At 39.6% G+C, this 16,311-nt stretch overlaps 1 protein-coding gene across 2 annotated transcripts in view; it reads left to right on the forward strand.

The window, feature by feature from the left end:
• LOC136830316 (microtubule-associated protein futsch-like) overlaps positions 1 to 6,932 on the forward strand; it is a 32,180-nt gene extending 25,248 nt beyond the window's left edge. For both annotated transcript variants that reach the window (XM_067089735.1, XM_067089736.1), the window contains one exon: positions 35 to 6,932. In XM_067089735.1, the coding sequence (XP_066945836.1) occupies positions 35 to 5,634 (5,600 nt within the window). In that variant the 3' untranslated portion in view covers positions 5,635 to 6,932. The remainder of the gene's footprint in view (positions 1 to 34) is intronic.
• Positions 6,933 to 16,311: the final 9,379 nt, after the last annotated feature.

The following is a 16,311-nucleotide window of genomic DNA, read 5'->3' on the forward strand; positions in this document are numbered from 1 at the left end:
AAGGCTTGCATTGTAGCATTCCTCTCAATTGCAGGGTCATCTGGTCTGAACACTCCCCTCTTGGATAAATCCCATTCCAGTTTAATCCAGTCGTCGGGTGTAAAGCGACGCCTCGAGTTGGCCATTGGATCCATCAACAACCATGAGCTCAAGAATCGACTGAAAGCCATCATCAGTGGGACTAAGGGATCGTCGTCCCACGCGCTAGGTGTTCCTGGCAGACGCACCATAAAGATGAAGTTGAGGAAAAAGGCTTTCGACAGTCGGCTTCTGAGGAAGACGAGACACAGTGATAAAGTCAAAGAAGATGCCAGTAAGGTACAGAAGGGTGACGAGGCTAGCAAAGTGCCCAAGAACGATGAGAAGCTAGGAAGTGCCGTCAAAGATGAAAAGGGTGATGTTGACGGCCAACCCGCCAAGAAGACTGTGCAGAAGAAAGGAATTTCAGAAGCTGGCAAGGACAGAAAGCTGCAAGGCGGAGGTGATAAAAGCAGTCACCCAGAAGGGAATAAGAATAAAGTGAAGAAATCAGGTAGTAGTAGTAAACTTGCAGGTGGGAAAAAATCTGGGCTCGTGAGTGACAACGTAGTCGGCTCAGAGAACGTCAGTGTTACTACCTCAGTGGCAGCTGAAGTACCGGGTGACCTGAATGTCGCCAAAAAGAAACCAAAGGGTGGCAAAAAGCTGCTTGCAGAGAAAAAGATAAATGGTTTAATTAATGTCAGTAAACAGAAGGTCACAAGTGATACAAAACAGTTGGACTCGAGTGCTAGTGATATTAAAACTGTAGACGTTAAGAAAGTTTTGGCCAAGAAAATTTTGGCTAAGAAGAATAAAACGATCTCTAACGAAATATCAGACACTGTAAGTGACAAAGTTATTAACATAGTCGAGTCCGATAGTTTAATAGGTAATAAAGAAATATCCGTCCAGAAAAGACTGAAGCATAGACTGAGCAAAACTGCTCCTTTGAAAATGAAGGAAGGGGATAAAGCAGTCCCTCCAAAGTCTGAAAAGGCAAAGAGTAAGAAAGCTAAAGGGTTAGAGGGGCTCTCGACAAAGAAAGAGTCAGTGAAGCCGAAGTCAACAGCAGGAAAGACTTTGAAAAGTTTGGATTTAATTATGGATGAAAAAGTTCCCAAGGCTCTTAAAAAGGCTAAGCAAATGGTGCCGGTTATAGGGGTGAAGAAATTAGACCCTCAAACTTCATTACCAGCGGAAGTAGTTCCAAGTCAGTTGATACCCAAGAAAAAGGTTAAGGAAACTCAGGTAAAAGACAGGCCCTCAGGTGCCTCTAGTGGCAAGACTAAATTTCCAGCAAAAGCTGCCACCAGTACAGTGGTTTCACCAGCAAAGAAGAGTAGGTACATTTCATCCTCTTCTAGTGAGGAGGTTGACGATGACTCAGAAGATTCTGAGCCCGAGGTGATCCGCAATTTCCGAAGTGGAAGGGGTTGCACAGGAAGGTTGGGATTGCGGAACAAGAGTCGCCCAATGTTGTCTAGATACTCTTTCCGTACATGTCTTGAGCCGGCAAAGAGGGAAACACAGGAAGAATTGAAAATAAAAGAGGATGTGGAAGACCCCGTGGAGAAACCAGAGCCGAGTGACATGGATAAGGCACTGAGCTCTGATAAAGATGAACTGTCAGATTCTTTACCAGTGTCAAAGAAGAGGAAGAGAAAAATTGCTAATTATGAGAACCAGGATGATTGTGCATATGTACCTTACGAAAACTCGTCTGATTCTGAAGATGATGATGATGACCAGGTAGACTTTTCCGGCTCTACAAGAAGACATATGGTGATGAGAAGGCGGAAGAAACCCCAGCCCGCACCTGTCATGACAGAACTGGAAGATGCAAAGGAAGACGTAGCAGCAACTGATGTAAAACAAGAGGGTGATAACCCAGAGTTTGTAGATGAATCAACTGTGCCAGTAGGAGCTGAAACTAAACCACCAAAAAAGAAGAATCAGGGGAAAGATCCAAAGAGACCAACCTTCCCTGTCAAAACTGCCAAGAAGAAGTATCAGACTAAAAAGTTGAAATTTACCAGAAAGAAATCTCATATGGTTCATCCTCCTAAAGCAAGTGATAGTGTTGAAAAAGTACCTGAAACAGACTCAGTTGAAGCTTCAGAGACCGTTGTTGAAGAGATACCTTCACAACAACCTAAGAAACCTTACAGCAAACGACTAAAAGACAAGGCCAGCAGAAGTAATCAGGATGAAAACATAACTGGTCAGGAGATTACAGAAGAACTGGGAGAACGGCTCGTTACAAAGAAGAAAGGAAAGAGTACTTTTAATTCAAACGCTAGTGTTCTAGGAGAGGAAGGTGATTCAAGAACATCAGGAAAATCAAAATCTTCCAGGAATGCTAGCATTGATCAATCCGTAAAGTTAATTCAAGTTAATGTTAAGAAAGCACCAAAGAAGAAATCAAGTGCTGCCACAGCTAAAGGTGAAATAGCCTTGCAGCCTGCAAATCAGGTGTGTGCAAAGACTGAAAATGTAATTGGCAAAACAAAAACAGGGGGAGGACCTCAGAAGATTAAGGAAAGATCAAGCAGTATTTCCTTAGGGAATTTGTCAAGAGCAGAGATTGTGGACAAGAAAGGTTCAAAAACTATAAAAAAATGTAGCAGTTTGTCAAATATACCACAAAATATTAGTAAAGATTCTGTGTCATTGGTAGACCAGTTCAAAAAGAGGACTTTACCAGTAAGATCACGAACTCTATCTGAATTAAGTACTAGAAGTGAAGATGGAGGAATTCCAGCTCCTGCAGAGACTGCAGGTGTCCAAGAGCAAAATGAGAGGGAAGCTAAAGCTAAAAAGACACCAGTGCAGAAGAGAAAGGCTTTGAAGAAAAGGAACAAAGTTCCTTTGTCTGATTGTCTAGAAATTGAATCAGCTAGCTCGCAAGGCCTAGCAGACTTGGACACTTCAGGTGATTTGCCTTTATTATCATTGCCACAGGTAAGTGTAGCTATTGAGAAAGACCTGACACTCGTCAAAAACTTGAAAGGAAAGGCCAAGAAAGTGAAAAAAGTAACAAAAGAACCACTTCAATTGAATCCTATCAGTAACCTGAAGCAAGTGAATGCCACTGACACAGCGGAGAACATTGTTTCACATTCCATAAGAAGGTCTAGACTTAGTAGATTAAATAGCATGACTCCAGGCAGAGATCAATCCCTGAAAGCAACCGAACAGCAGGTTATTTCAAGTGAGCGTCTAGTCCAGCCAGCAGATGTAATAGCAGAGAAAGTTCAGCTGAGAAAACATATTCTTAGCAAGAAGTCAAAGTGTACTAAGAAGAGGAAAGTCATAGAAACTGCAGCTAACCACAATGAAAGCGACAGTGCTCTTTGGTCACAGGAAAGTTCTTCAGTCCAAAGTGAGTCATTCAGTTCGAGCGATGAGCTAAGTGGAGTAACAAAAAATTCTAAGAAAAGGAAAATTGCTGTGAAAACAGTTGTGGGCACTGCTAGTGAGAACAGTGCAGGTGACAAAGAAATTCCTAGCGGTGTGTTCCTGCCTACCAAGCGATCAAAGAAGCGCACCTTGGAAGACCCTACTGGTGTCGGAGTATTCATACCAACTAAGAAGTCAAAGATCGCAAGTGGCTCTCTAGCAGGGAAGAAAAAGTCAAAATTTACTAAAGGACTGGGAAACATTCTTAAAGAGAAGACCTCAAAATACAAGAAAGTTGTGAATAATCATGTGAAGAAACCTGTCAAAGGTAAATTGCAGGCTGGTGGTTGTAAGAAAGACAATCCAGAACACAGAGTAAAAACTACAGGATCAGCTAAAGATGAAATGGAAAACGACCAAGGCTTTGACACAATGCCAGTTTTAGAACCTATGAACATTGCAAGTCACTCAGGAGCAGAGACAGGGTCAAATGACAACAGTGGTGACGACAGTGCTGGAGGAGGTGTATCTGTGCGTGTGAAGAGACGTAGATCATCCGTAGAGAAAATTAAAGACATTCCAACCAGATCGACGGCAAGTTCACAGGAAAATCCTTCTCCACCTCTATTGCAAGCATTTACTGATGAACAAGGAAGTTTGAATCAGGGCCTTCCATTATTCGGTAAAGAGACTTCTGATCCTGATGCATCATTGAGGACATCAAAGAACCCAGCACTGAGGAAGAGACGAACACAGTCATCTCACGAGATTGGAACGAAAGAACTTTCTGCAACAAGCCAGTCTGTGAACACTAGTAACTCTGCTGAGAAGGTGAATAAGAAAAAGGGGGACTTACCTAACAATGCAGTACCTAAGAAACCCAGCAAAAGGAAGAGAGCAGCTTCTGTTACTGGAGTGCCCAAGACAGGACCAGGCAATGTCCAGAAAACAAAGCCAGAAGAGATTCCTGTGGCCAAAGGAACTGATAGTGGTCTAGTTATAGCCAAAGTCAAGAAAACAAGCCAAAAGAAGAAGAAAACTAGTATTAGTAAAAAAGATTTAGATGACCCAAAATGTCTCGATTGTGGCCTAAGATTTGACTCTGTTGCCTCACTAGAAGACCATAGGCAGGACTGCATCACAATTGCACTTGAGATGAGCCTCATGGAAGCAGAAGATCATCTTTTTGAGTGTCAACACTGCCATTTGACTTTTGCTCTTAAAGGCACTCATCGACAGCACACAGCTTCTTGCCGGTTAGGAAAGTACAAAAGACCTTTGCAGAAGCATGACAGCAAGGGGCGTAGAAGGACTAGTGGGAGAGGGACAAATTCTCAGGGTGCTAGTGTCCCACCTCCTTTTTCAGAAGGGGCGCTGCTTTCATCCAATGAAAATCTTTCCAAGAATCATGAAGATTTAGTTAAGGATAAGGTTGACAATGAATTACCCTGTGCATCTGCAGATAATTACATATCACAAGATGAGCCAGAATCTGTGGAAAATGTTAATGACTTCAGTGACTCTAAGGAGCCAGATTGTATACGTTCCATTGCAGGAAGCTCAAAATTAGACCATGTGCAAGAATTCTCACCTGCCAAATTTAAAGGATCCCCAAAGTACCGGAGAAGATCAAGAACCAATGGAAAAGTTGACCATATAGACACTGAAGAACCTTTGTCCACCAGCATTGCCAGTGAAGACAAATGTGTAGTGTGTGGTTGTGAAATAAGGGATGAAGATATGTCAAATAAGCATTTACTTTTGGAACAGTTTGCCCATAGTTGTCAGCAACAGCCTGTGCTAGAAGTGTGTGTGTTATTAGCATATTATAATTTAAGTATTGAGGCTGTAAGGTCATTGGCTGCTTCGGCAATATTCTATCAGGGTTCTACTATTCTGAAACTGGATGCCAAGCAACAGACCTCACCAGACTTAGATCCATGTCTTTCAAGTACTGAGAACAAAAGTGCTAGTCAGCTACTGCAGATTCTGGCTACCCCCCATTGCATGTGGGTGTCGTCTGTTCTAGAGGCAATAGCAAAGCATTATTACTCTGTAGAGGCCGTAAGTATTAGTGGGACACGTCAGGAAGCCCTAAAAGCGATCACAGTTCTCGAAGAATTGTTCAAAGAAATTGCAAACATTGACAGTACAATTCGGAAAAATCAAATGCTCAGGACTATGAAGGAAACTTTTGAAGCTGGAACTCTTTAATGAGGGTTTGTACTAGTTTTTGTAAATGAACGAAGGTTGTGACTCGTTTGGCATTAATTCTTTGTTTCTTTTTATAGTCTGCAAGATATCGATAAAACAGTTATTGGTAGCTGCCGACAGCTGTAGTTTGGTGTTACTGTGAAAAATAAGACACTTACCTACTACGTCCTTGTGAAATGTATCAGAGGAATATTTATTTATTTATTTATTTATTAAATGACAGGAACTACAGTTGATTGTTGTGTACTTACATAGCATGTCTGATGGGAAGGCTTACATTCAATATCAAAACGGACCCCCCTAAATCAAATAAGCAATTGTGTACCAACAGAAAATGTCATGATTTCTTACTTAAGAGTTATTAACATTAAACATTGCCACTTTGGTGACTAGCAGACAGTAGAGTGTACAAGTGACAGAAATATTTGGTTGGTGTCGACTGTGGTAGTTTTGTATAAAGGAAAAAAATATTTTGTAATTGTGTTCATATTGAGGGTATCAGGTTGCCATATGTTTGTTATTTGCTGTCGAGAGATGGCAGAGCAATTCTTTGATACACAACTCCTTTGTACCCCCTAGGAATTCTCGATTTTTTTTTACTTTTTATAGTTTTTTATTTGATTCAGAAGTATTTTGTCCATGACGCAGTATTATATACTGTGTTGCTTATATTTGTCACTGATTTAAAACCAACCTTACTGCTAGACATTGATATCTTAGAAACTTATCATTGTTCCACCGTCACAGGAAACAGAACTACATTTTATGCAAAGGATGAGCAGTTTGGGAATGGTGATGATTATTATTTAATTTCTTTTGAATACAGTACTGTATCTAAATGTCATTTTGATCTCAAAAAAAAGTAAGTCAAATTTAACCTGTACAGTATATGCTGGTACCAGGAAGCTTCCTGACGCCAGCGCAGATTAGTTACGACGAAGCAGCATGTACGAGAGGAGGATTTATTTTCTTTTGTTTTGTGCCTGAATACATTTTATAGAAGTACACCTCACTCATTTATCTGCTTCCTATTTGACAACAGCAGCACATCTACAGATTATATTTTTTGTGTTTCTTCCTCTGTCCTGTATTGTATATGTAGATTTTGACTCCCTCAGCTGCGGTTGGGGTTTCCTTCCCTCAATTAGTTGTAAGACGTGCTGTGTGAAGTTTGTCTTTTCATATTATTTATAAAACTGCATTTTTGTACTAAAACTGTAATATAAGAATAAATGGAAATGCATGGATCATTCATTATCTTAATTATAATTTGAAATAAAAAAAAATATTAAAAATTACCAAGTTCTTCATTATTCCTGTTGACGTATCTAGATTGTGCTATCATTGTAAATTTTCTTATAGCCAGGCTACATTGTTTGACAGCAGTCATTGTAGTTAGGTTATGTTAGGACCAGGTATAAGTCATTCATCACTTGTTGCTTTGTCAATACCCATGTAGTACCTTTTGTGTAAACATTTAAATGCAAACTCCCATGGGATGGTCAACCTAATGACCCTTTTTTAGGTCAGGTCCAAAGGAAGGAGGTTGCAGTTTAACCACAGTTTTTTTCCCCTTATTTCCTTGATTCCTCAGATTTAATTTACCTTGCCTGAGGGTATAATCAGGTATTTATCCTCTGTTTTTTATTTTTTTTTGTTCACTTTCCTGTTTTTTCAAAAAGTGTGTAGGACAGGCTGATGAGAAAGCAGAAGATGCTTGCTGGATTATCAGGAAAATGCCTTCGTCTTCACCTATTCTTTTCCTTCTGAGTGTTTTATTTCTAAATCCATCCTGGCTGTCCTCCCCCCATCGTTGTGGCAAACCTGGCAGATTTCTTTTGCCTTAGGAGGTGTTCCGGCCCTACCTTGTTGACCAGTTGCCTCCGGCGCTATTTTCAATGACATATGGTGACATTTATTTATACTCTCAACAGAATTTTTCTAAATATAAATGTTGTTGATTGTGTTGTTTATTGTTCTGTTGATTTTTACAATGTTATATGTTGTTATGAGTATTTATTAGTTTTGATTCTGATTTTATGTTCTTAATTTTAATTCTTTTGGGAGACATTGAGCTGAACCATGGGTCTGTTGCTCATTACAGCAAGAAAAATTGCAAAGTACTTTACTCAATTATTCGGGGATTAAAGGTCAAATTTTCTTGATCGCCAAAGTTGTGCCCCTAACTGCGATTTCATGTTTTTTTATGAGACACTTGTAAGTAGTAACAAGTCCAAGTTCAAGTTTTCAATCCCGGGGTTTGGTGCCCCTGGCTTTATCTTTGTAACATAACACGCGCACAAGGTATGGCTGTGTACTTGTCCGGACAACTTACTTATCATCAGAAAAATTTGGAGTGTAGTTGCCATGAAATTCTTTGTATTAAAAATTTCAGTAAGTTCTACAATGTTTGTGTATCTGCTGTTTACTGTAATCCAAATATCGATGATTCTATATATGGCTGTCTTTTGGAGAGGATTAGTATGGTTGTCTCAGGATTCAAACTTCATTCATTATTTTTGGAGACTTATGCAAAGCACAGGGAGTGGCTAAATTTAAATTCCACAGATCAACATGGCGGGTCGCCCTTGAGTTCTGTGCATCCTCCGATTTTGTCCAGCTAATTGAGGAGCCCATGCACATTTCTGGTAATGGATTAGACCTCATATTCACAGATGTTCTAGCTATTGTGAGTTCCAAGGTCTGTGAATATATAGGCACTTGTGATCATTGTGCCATTGAGATGAACATATCTGTCAATCAGTATAGTGTTTCTAATTCCACTATTGGAAAAGTGGTCTGTTTGAAATCCAGAGCCAATTGGGATTGCATTATTGAAGCTTGTCATGCACTTAATATTTCATATGCTATATTAGATCCTGACCCCAAGAAGCTAAATGAAATTAGATATGTCCCTAGGAGGGTCATCAAATTTAGGACAGATGACCAGCTATGGTTTGATGATACATGTAGACGAGCCTACCATGACAAACAGACCAAATTCAATGCGTGGAGACGAAATCGTTCAAATGAAAAGTACACCAGTTTTGTTGAATCTCACCATTCTGCGAATAGAACTTACCGTACAGCCAAGAGAAAAGGCTGAACTGCTTCATCAAGCTTTTGAAGCTAAGCAATCAGCTGAGGATGTCCCTCTCCCTGACACTCGTCATCCTGAACCTCTTCTCACAAATTTTGCCTTTTGCTCAAGGGATGTTAAGAATATTCTTGATAATCTTGATAGCTGGGGTGGAGAAGATTCTGATGGTTTCTTTCCTTTGTTTTTTAAAAAAGTTTCTAGCGTGTTGTCTCCCAAGTTTAGTAGGTTCTATAGATTTTTATGTTGGTGTAGTATCTTTGCGCATGAGCAAAAACTTAGTAATACAGTGCCTGTTCCAAAGACTGGCATATCTGCAGACTGCAGTAACTACAGGCCAGTCTCTGTTCTCCCTGTGCTCTCCAGTTGCTGAAAAACTTGCTAGTAAACCACTATACAAATATGTTGAATCTAAAGGATTGTTAGCTGATAGTCAATATGCATGTAGGAAGCAGCTAGGTATCTGCGATGCTCTTTTAGACTTTACATGCCGTTTACAAGGGAACATTGATAAGGGTTTTGAGTGCAGAGCAATTCAGATAGGTTTCAGTGCTGCTTTCGATGTAGCAAATCACAAGGCACTTATTTATAAAATTCAGGATCTTGGAGTGGGTGGATATGTTTTAGGATTACTGTACTTCAAGGTTTTCTTACAGGTAGGCTTGCTTTGGACGGAATCTTTACTGAACCAAGACCTGTTTTATCTGGAGTTCCACAGGGCAGTGTTCTTGGTCCACTGCTATTTTTAGTGTATACAATTGACATGATCGTTGGTCTGGAAAACAAGATTGTCCAGTATGCTGATGATGCTACACTTGTGGGTGTATTAAAGTCTCCACTCTTGAGAAACAAAGCTGCCCTCAGCCTCAATCGGGACATGGACCGGATCAGGGAATGGTGTAGTCGGTGGGGGTATGAGGCTGAACTCAAGTAAAAGGAAAACACTAGAGGAGGGGAGACTCAAAGTCAGAGGACTTTTCAAGTCAATTTAACCATCTGAATGTTGCAATAAATATAACATGAAATAAAGTGAGAAGGAATCTTCAAGTAAAATGGATAGTGGTGATAATTTTCCATCAGTGGGAGCTTCTATACAGACTCCAAGACCCAGTTTTAAACAAATAAGACCTGAACAGGCTCACAAAGTTGTTTCCAAAGACAACCATAGGAGGAGCAACCAAACTTGCACTGAGATCATGTTCACCTAACTGGACATCTATAGCACAATCAAGGTAAGAGGGAAGCTTCTTAGTCTTTGAACATTCTAGTCTGGATGTATTTGAGGGCACTTTCAGTGTTCCATGGTAGTTTAAGACACTCTTAACCCTAAGAAATTCCTTATCTCCAGTCTCCCCCAACAGGGTTACCATCTGCAGTGTGAGAGCAATATTGAGCTGGAACGAAAGGGCTTTGTATGTTCATGAATACAAGATCACTGGCTAGGAGAGTCAGGTGAGTTATGATGTATTGCTGTTTTGTGTATCCATGCATGTTAGCAGTCCTTTGTTACAAATTTAGTTCAGTATTTCACCAGAAATTCATACTATAAACATCATAAATCCTTAAAGGAATTTGTATTTTTCATAACTACACAAGGTAGTTAACAGGCAGTAGGTGGGTGAGTGTGGGGAACCCCCTCCATTACTTACTGTCATCAAGTATTTTTTCCTTTGGTTGGACTGTGTGGGGTGGTTGAGGTGGAATTGTGATAAGAGATTTGTTTTTGTATCTAGAAAAAATACAAATTACTTGAAAAAATTTACTTTTTGTTCCTATGGAAATACAGATTGCCTTTTATATGGGAAATTCACTCCCTAGGAGGAAGAATAATCTCTTAATTGACTGAAAAAATTCTCTCTACCTAGAAATCCATGTGTCTGGTGACATTCGTGAGAAGGGGAGTAATGACTTGAAAACATCCTCCTTCCCCCATACAATTCGGCATACGTATGAAAGACTGATAGGACCCTGAGCCAGTTACATTTATCTGAACTCAGACTGTAGGAGAATTTGAGAGAGCAAAGTGTTGCCATAAAGATAGGATAGCACAGGTCAGAAGGCAGCTAGTATCTGGGCCAGTCATTAATTGATGAGTTCAATTAAATGCTTTACCCCCTTCACCCCCATCCCAAAAGAAAAAATCTTTAAATAGAGAGTGTAAGGACCTGCGCTTTATGAACTGAAGCTTTAAGATAGGATGCCCAATTGTGAAATCTAGCTGCCTTGGGGTTCAATCCAATGTGCAATTGTCCTAACTGCTACCTTGAATAGAAAGGAGAGAGAGAGAGAGAGAGCACCAATCACTCACCCATTTTACTTCCAGCTTTATACCAACTTAGTACTATTTATTTGTAAGATGCTTTTTTGCCTGAGAGGAACTGAGTCTACACACCCTGTTGGGCTGTCACTGCAGGTCCTAAGGAAAAAGGTCCAAGGACTTGAGAGTGACATCCCTGGGATAAAATGATGTCAAGGTAGGCTGGTGCCACCAGACACCTGCCCTCATTGCATGCGAAACAAAAAGTTGTCAGAATGAATGGCTGACACTCCAGGATTTCGACGGGAGAAATGTCATCCTTACTGGACAAACTGACTGCTTCATTACATTACTCTGTATAGTCAGAAGGGAAGGGTGTTCTGGACATACCTTGTGCCTGCCAGTACTACCAAGAGACCCCAACACTAGCTTAAGAGGCTGGATTCTCATAGATAGTATCATAGATAGGACATAAACATCGCCTCCAACTACCCTGCTAGAAACTCGTAGTCTCTTCTCAGAAACTGGTGGTGTTCTGAGTTTGCCACAAACTCATGAACCAGAACAAAAAGATTGTATATATGAGGGAAGTTCAGACACAGTGGGCAAAACATTTGAGAATCAGAAGGAAATGAAGTAGTCTATAAGTTGTTTCAAGATTTTAGCTCCTGTGCACCATGTTGCTATTACACTTGGCACTAGTGCTTTGTCTTTCCCTATTCCAAGCATCTGGTTGTGCAGGAGACCTTTCTCTCCCTGTTCACTGCTAGTCTTCTGTAATTAGGTACTGGTATGGGTTACAGAGGGTGCTAAAGTTAAGTTTACCTTAGTTTAACCAGACCACTGAGCTGATTAACAGCTCTCCTAGGGCTGGCCCGAAGGATTAGATTTATTTTACGTGGCTAAGAACCGGTTGGTTACATAGCAATGGGACCTACAGCTTATTGTGGAATCCGAACCACATATGACGAGAAATGAGTTTCTATCACCAGAAATAAATTCCTCTAATTCTTCATTGGCCAGTCGGAGACTCGAACGCTGGGCCAGCAGAGTGCTAGTCGAGGACAATAACCACCCATCCAATGAGGAACTAGAGGGTCCTGAAGTTTCTTGCATTTGAAAATGGTTATTCAATTTTTTTTTTATATTTGGAGGCTTACCCCAAATTTACCCAAGCATTTGCTTTGAGAATTTTACAGTGACTTCATATTTTTGAGTGCGTAGGAATAAAAGTACAGTAGTTTGTCAAACACAGAGGAATAAAAGTGTACTGTAGTAGTTTGGTTGGGACCCTATGCACAAGGATGTATGTGGAAATGAAGAAGCAGACAAAATAACAATGCAAGCAGCAGTCGAGATAATTCCAGGATGTCCCATCCCATGTACTGATTATAGACCTAAAATCCAAAACTTAGTTTGGGATCAGTGGTAAGAACAGTGGAACTCGCAAAATGAGAATAAAATTAGGGAAATCACAAATGAGATATCCCCTTGGAAGTATGGCAATATGCCTAGGAGAGTGGAGGCAGACCTTTTATCACCTGTGTATTAGCCATACATGCCTCACATAGCTTTTTGGTGACTGGTGAACATCAGCCATATTGTGATGACTGTCTGGTCTCCTTGACTGTGAAGCATTTGTCGATCTATTGCCTTAGGGATTACAAAGACCAATTTTTCTCTGAGGCCCAAGGTAGGGATGGCAGGTACATCCTTACCGAGATTCTTAGAGAGAATAAAAGTTATAAAGTGTAGTGGAGTTCTTAAATTTGTTGCAAAAGCAGACCTTTTGTGACAAATTTAAGTTTCATAGTGCATACATCCGTCTTGTAACCATTATTATTATGTCTACATTAGTCTTTTATATATTGTTTTAGAATTTTATCTCAGATCGTGTGAAATTCTTATATATGAAACAAATCTGGAATTGATGACCCTGGCAGCTATGACAACAGATGACATTAAATCAAATCAAACCCAAGAAGTCAATCAATTAATCAACCCTGAAAACTCAGACCTTCAGTGTGGGATGTATCTCCCATTCTCTGTAATCTCAAGCAGTATGAGCTCATGAGGGAGTCTTCAGACAGAGATGTCACATCACACTCAAGCCTGTCTTCTTGCTAGCTCTGGCATTAGAGGAGAAATTAGGTGCAGCACTGAAAAGGGTGGGTTTCCTTTTGTTCTCATTTGTCCCTGAGTTCGTGAGGAAAAACTCAGGTTCTGAGAATCCCTGATGAGATATTCAAGACTTTTTCAAAACACTTGGTTTCCTCCTCTCAAAATGTTACAGGTGATGATTGCAAAACAATATACCAGACACTATTACCTGATCGTCTTTTAAAACCTCTCCTATAGAACATTAATTTTGATGTTGCCTTCTCGTCTGCATATTTAAAACAGTACACTGTTATGTGCTCCACAATAAAATAGATATCACAAAGATCACTCAAGTACTTCCTTTGTAAGTGCTTGCATGCTTTTGAATGTTTAATGTTTTGGGTAGTTAATAACTTTTTGGTTGTGGAGTCATGCTTAAATATTTCACTTTTCTTTTTTTCATGTGTAAAATACTGCCACAAGCATTAGGACCTACACTCTCCAGAATCTGGTGAAACTGATGGCGACAGTTTTAAATGCTTATCATCAACCCACTGACTAATTGTACGTAGAGTCTGTCTTCATCAAATACAGAGCTTCTGACTGAAAAGTCTGCTTCTGCAATGCTGCTACTAGCAACAGGTAATACATGAAAATGATGTTTTGTGGAATTAGTATGCCAGTAAAAATGACCGATTTATTATTTCAAACTTGTACCTGTGATGAAAATTGTAACCTTGATAATTTCTCCTCCAAGACTCATTTTGTTGCATTGCTTATTACTACCAAAATGTCACTTGCTTTCACAAAATCATGGAAGACCCCCAGTTTTCAACATTGTTTAGCAATGCCTTACTGGATTGTACTAATAGTTTCAAGGTGTTTCATTTGATATATAAATAATAGAAGTGCTTCTGTTTTATACATAAATTATATATACAGCTAAGAACTGTAGTTGTCATACTATTGAATATTAATTCTCAACTGTTTAGAGAGCTGGTGAGAGAAATTGGTCAGTACTCAGTACAGTTAAAAAATATCAGTAGCTAATTTCTTGATAGATACTAAGCTGTAGCTAAAGCAGTTTTTCCTGTTTCAATGATTTTATTGATATTTAATACTATGTGGCATTTCAGGCTTTCAACATTCTGTATGGTACAGTATGGTACAGACTTCTTAACTGGGAGTCTGAGTATGAAATCTCATATCAGTGTTAACTTGAGGTGGGCTTGCCATTACAGCATCTTGTTACTACTTGGCTCCTTTACTGGGAATTTTCTACTCACTGTTCTTTCTTTACTGAGTATTATTAATACTGGAAAAATAAAGTCTGCAGTAGTATGTATATATATTGCTATATACTGGGAACTTTTTGCCAAAATAAATTTAGATTCTCTTTCGACTGCTCCACCTGCTTCTGCTTTCTCATTATGCCCTGCAGAAGTATGAAACAATGGAAGAGCAATTTCTGGATCAACTGAAGAACCACCAAAATCATCAGTTTTGGAGACCCAACAAGCTGTAAGACAAAGGACCAATATGTAAACCTCTACTGTGCCACGACATTCCCAGAGAACTGCTTATAGACTATTGAGCAATTCTGGAGTTATCTGAAAGAATAACAAGCTGTTTAATAATTTGCATTTTTCAAAGATGATGTTATATACGTAATATTACTTCTATGTTTATTCGGGTTGAAGAGGCCAACTGATCAAGTTGGCGAAAGCTTCGTGTATATAGCAAATATACATACTACTACTGCAGACTTTCTTGTGATCTTAAATGGAAAAATAAAGCGATGATATCAAACTATTATTATTATTTAGTAGTTTAACCTGATCATTGAATTAATTTTGTTTAGCAGCTACAGGCAGTCCCGGTTATTGGTGGGGGTTCCGTTCCTGACAGCGTGACTATAACCGAAAATCGGCAATAATAGTGCCGATCCCTGGTTATTGGTGCTGATATCTCGTTATTGGCACCAATAACCGGGGTTTGGTACCGATAACTGGAGATCGGCGCAATTTGGTAGCGCAAATCCAGTTATCGTTGTCACTAGACAAGCGCTGTAAAACTGGATTGCCAAGAACCGGGGACTGCCTGTGCTTGACATTCATGCTTTTGTTAACCTTACAGTGCAATCTGCCAACCGAATTTCCATTTGCTCTGGTACTAATTTATACTCGTCCTCTATGATCTGCTATGTATATCCCTCCTTATTTCATATCGGCTTATGTCCTGCCACCTTGCCTATCACTTCCCTCACCACATTCCCAACCGAACAGAAAGCAGTCGCAATTATACAGGATTACCACCTACACAACTGAATGTTCTTCGGTGTCCTTTCTGTAGCCTCTTGCTTCATTTCTTTCTGCCCATAACTTTTTCTTCTTTCTGGTCTCTTCATCCTACCTGTAAGACTACTATAGTTTTACTTTGCCTCAGTTTTCATCATTTTGACCACATCCTTTGACAAACCTGTGAATGTAGACGTATGATGTGCTGGTCTCATTGACACTTGAAACTTAAATCCTGAAGAGGTCGTTCGATAGTTTCATTATCAGGCGAGGTCTCAAGGAGACCACCACATCATACATCTAGATTCACAGGGTTTTTCCAAATGATGTAGTCAAAATGATGACAATTGAGGCAAACTAAAATGATAGTAGTCTGACAGGTAGGATGAAGAGACCAGAAAGAATGAAGAAAAAGTTATGGTCAGAAAGTACTGAAGCTGGAGGCTACAGAAGGGACATTGAAGAACCATCAGTAGTGTAGGTGGTAATCCTATATTGGGACTTGCGCTTTCTGTTTGGGTGGGAATGTGGTGAGGGAAGTGATAGGTGAAGTGGCAGGACATAAACCGACAGGAAATAATAAAGGAGGGAAGTACATACCAAATCATAGGGAAAGAGTTACCAGAGTATGTAATTGTGTGTTAGAGCAAATGGAAATACAGTTGGCAGGGTGCACTGTACGGTAAGGCAAGAGTGGGAACTTGCCAAAACAGCATGAATGTCTAGAAGGCTCTAAATACAGCCTCTTCCCCATTACTGTTTTATGTTTGACAGCTTGAGACAACCAAGTCAAGTGTTATAGAGCTGGAGAAATGGTTCACTATTTATTAGATTTAACAAATTATTTGACGATAAAGTCATAAGATAAACAATATTTAGTAATTATTAATAATTTTAACTTTTTTCATGCTCCATAATAAACATCT

The sequence above is a fragment of the Macrobrachium rosenbergii genome, chromosome 46 (genome assembly GCF_040412425.1).
Source record: "Macrobrachium rosenbergii isolate ZJJX-2024 chromosome 46, ASM4041242v1, whole genome shotgun sequence".
NCBI classification, from domain to species: Eukaryota; Metazoa; Arthropoda; class Malacostraca; order Decapoda; family Palaemonidae; genus Macrobrachium; species Macrobrachium rosenbergii.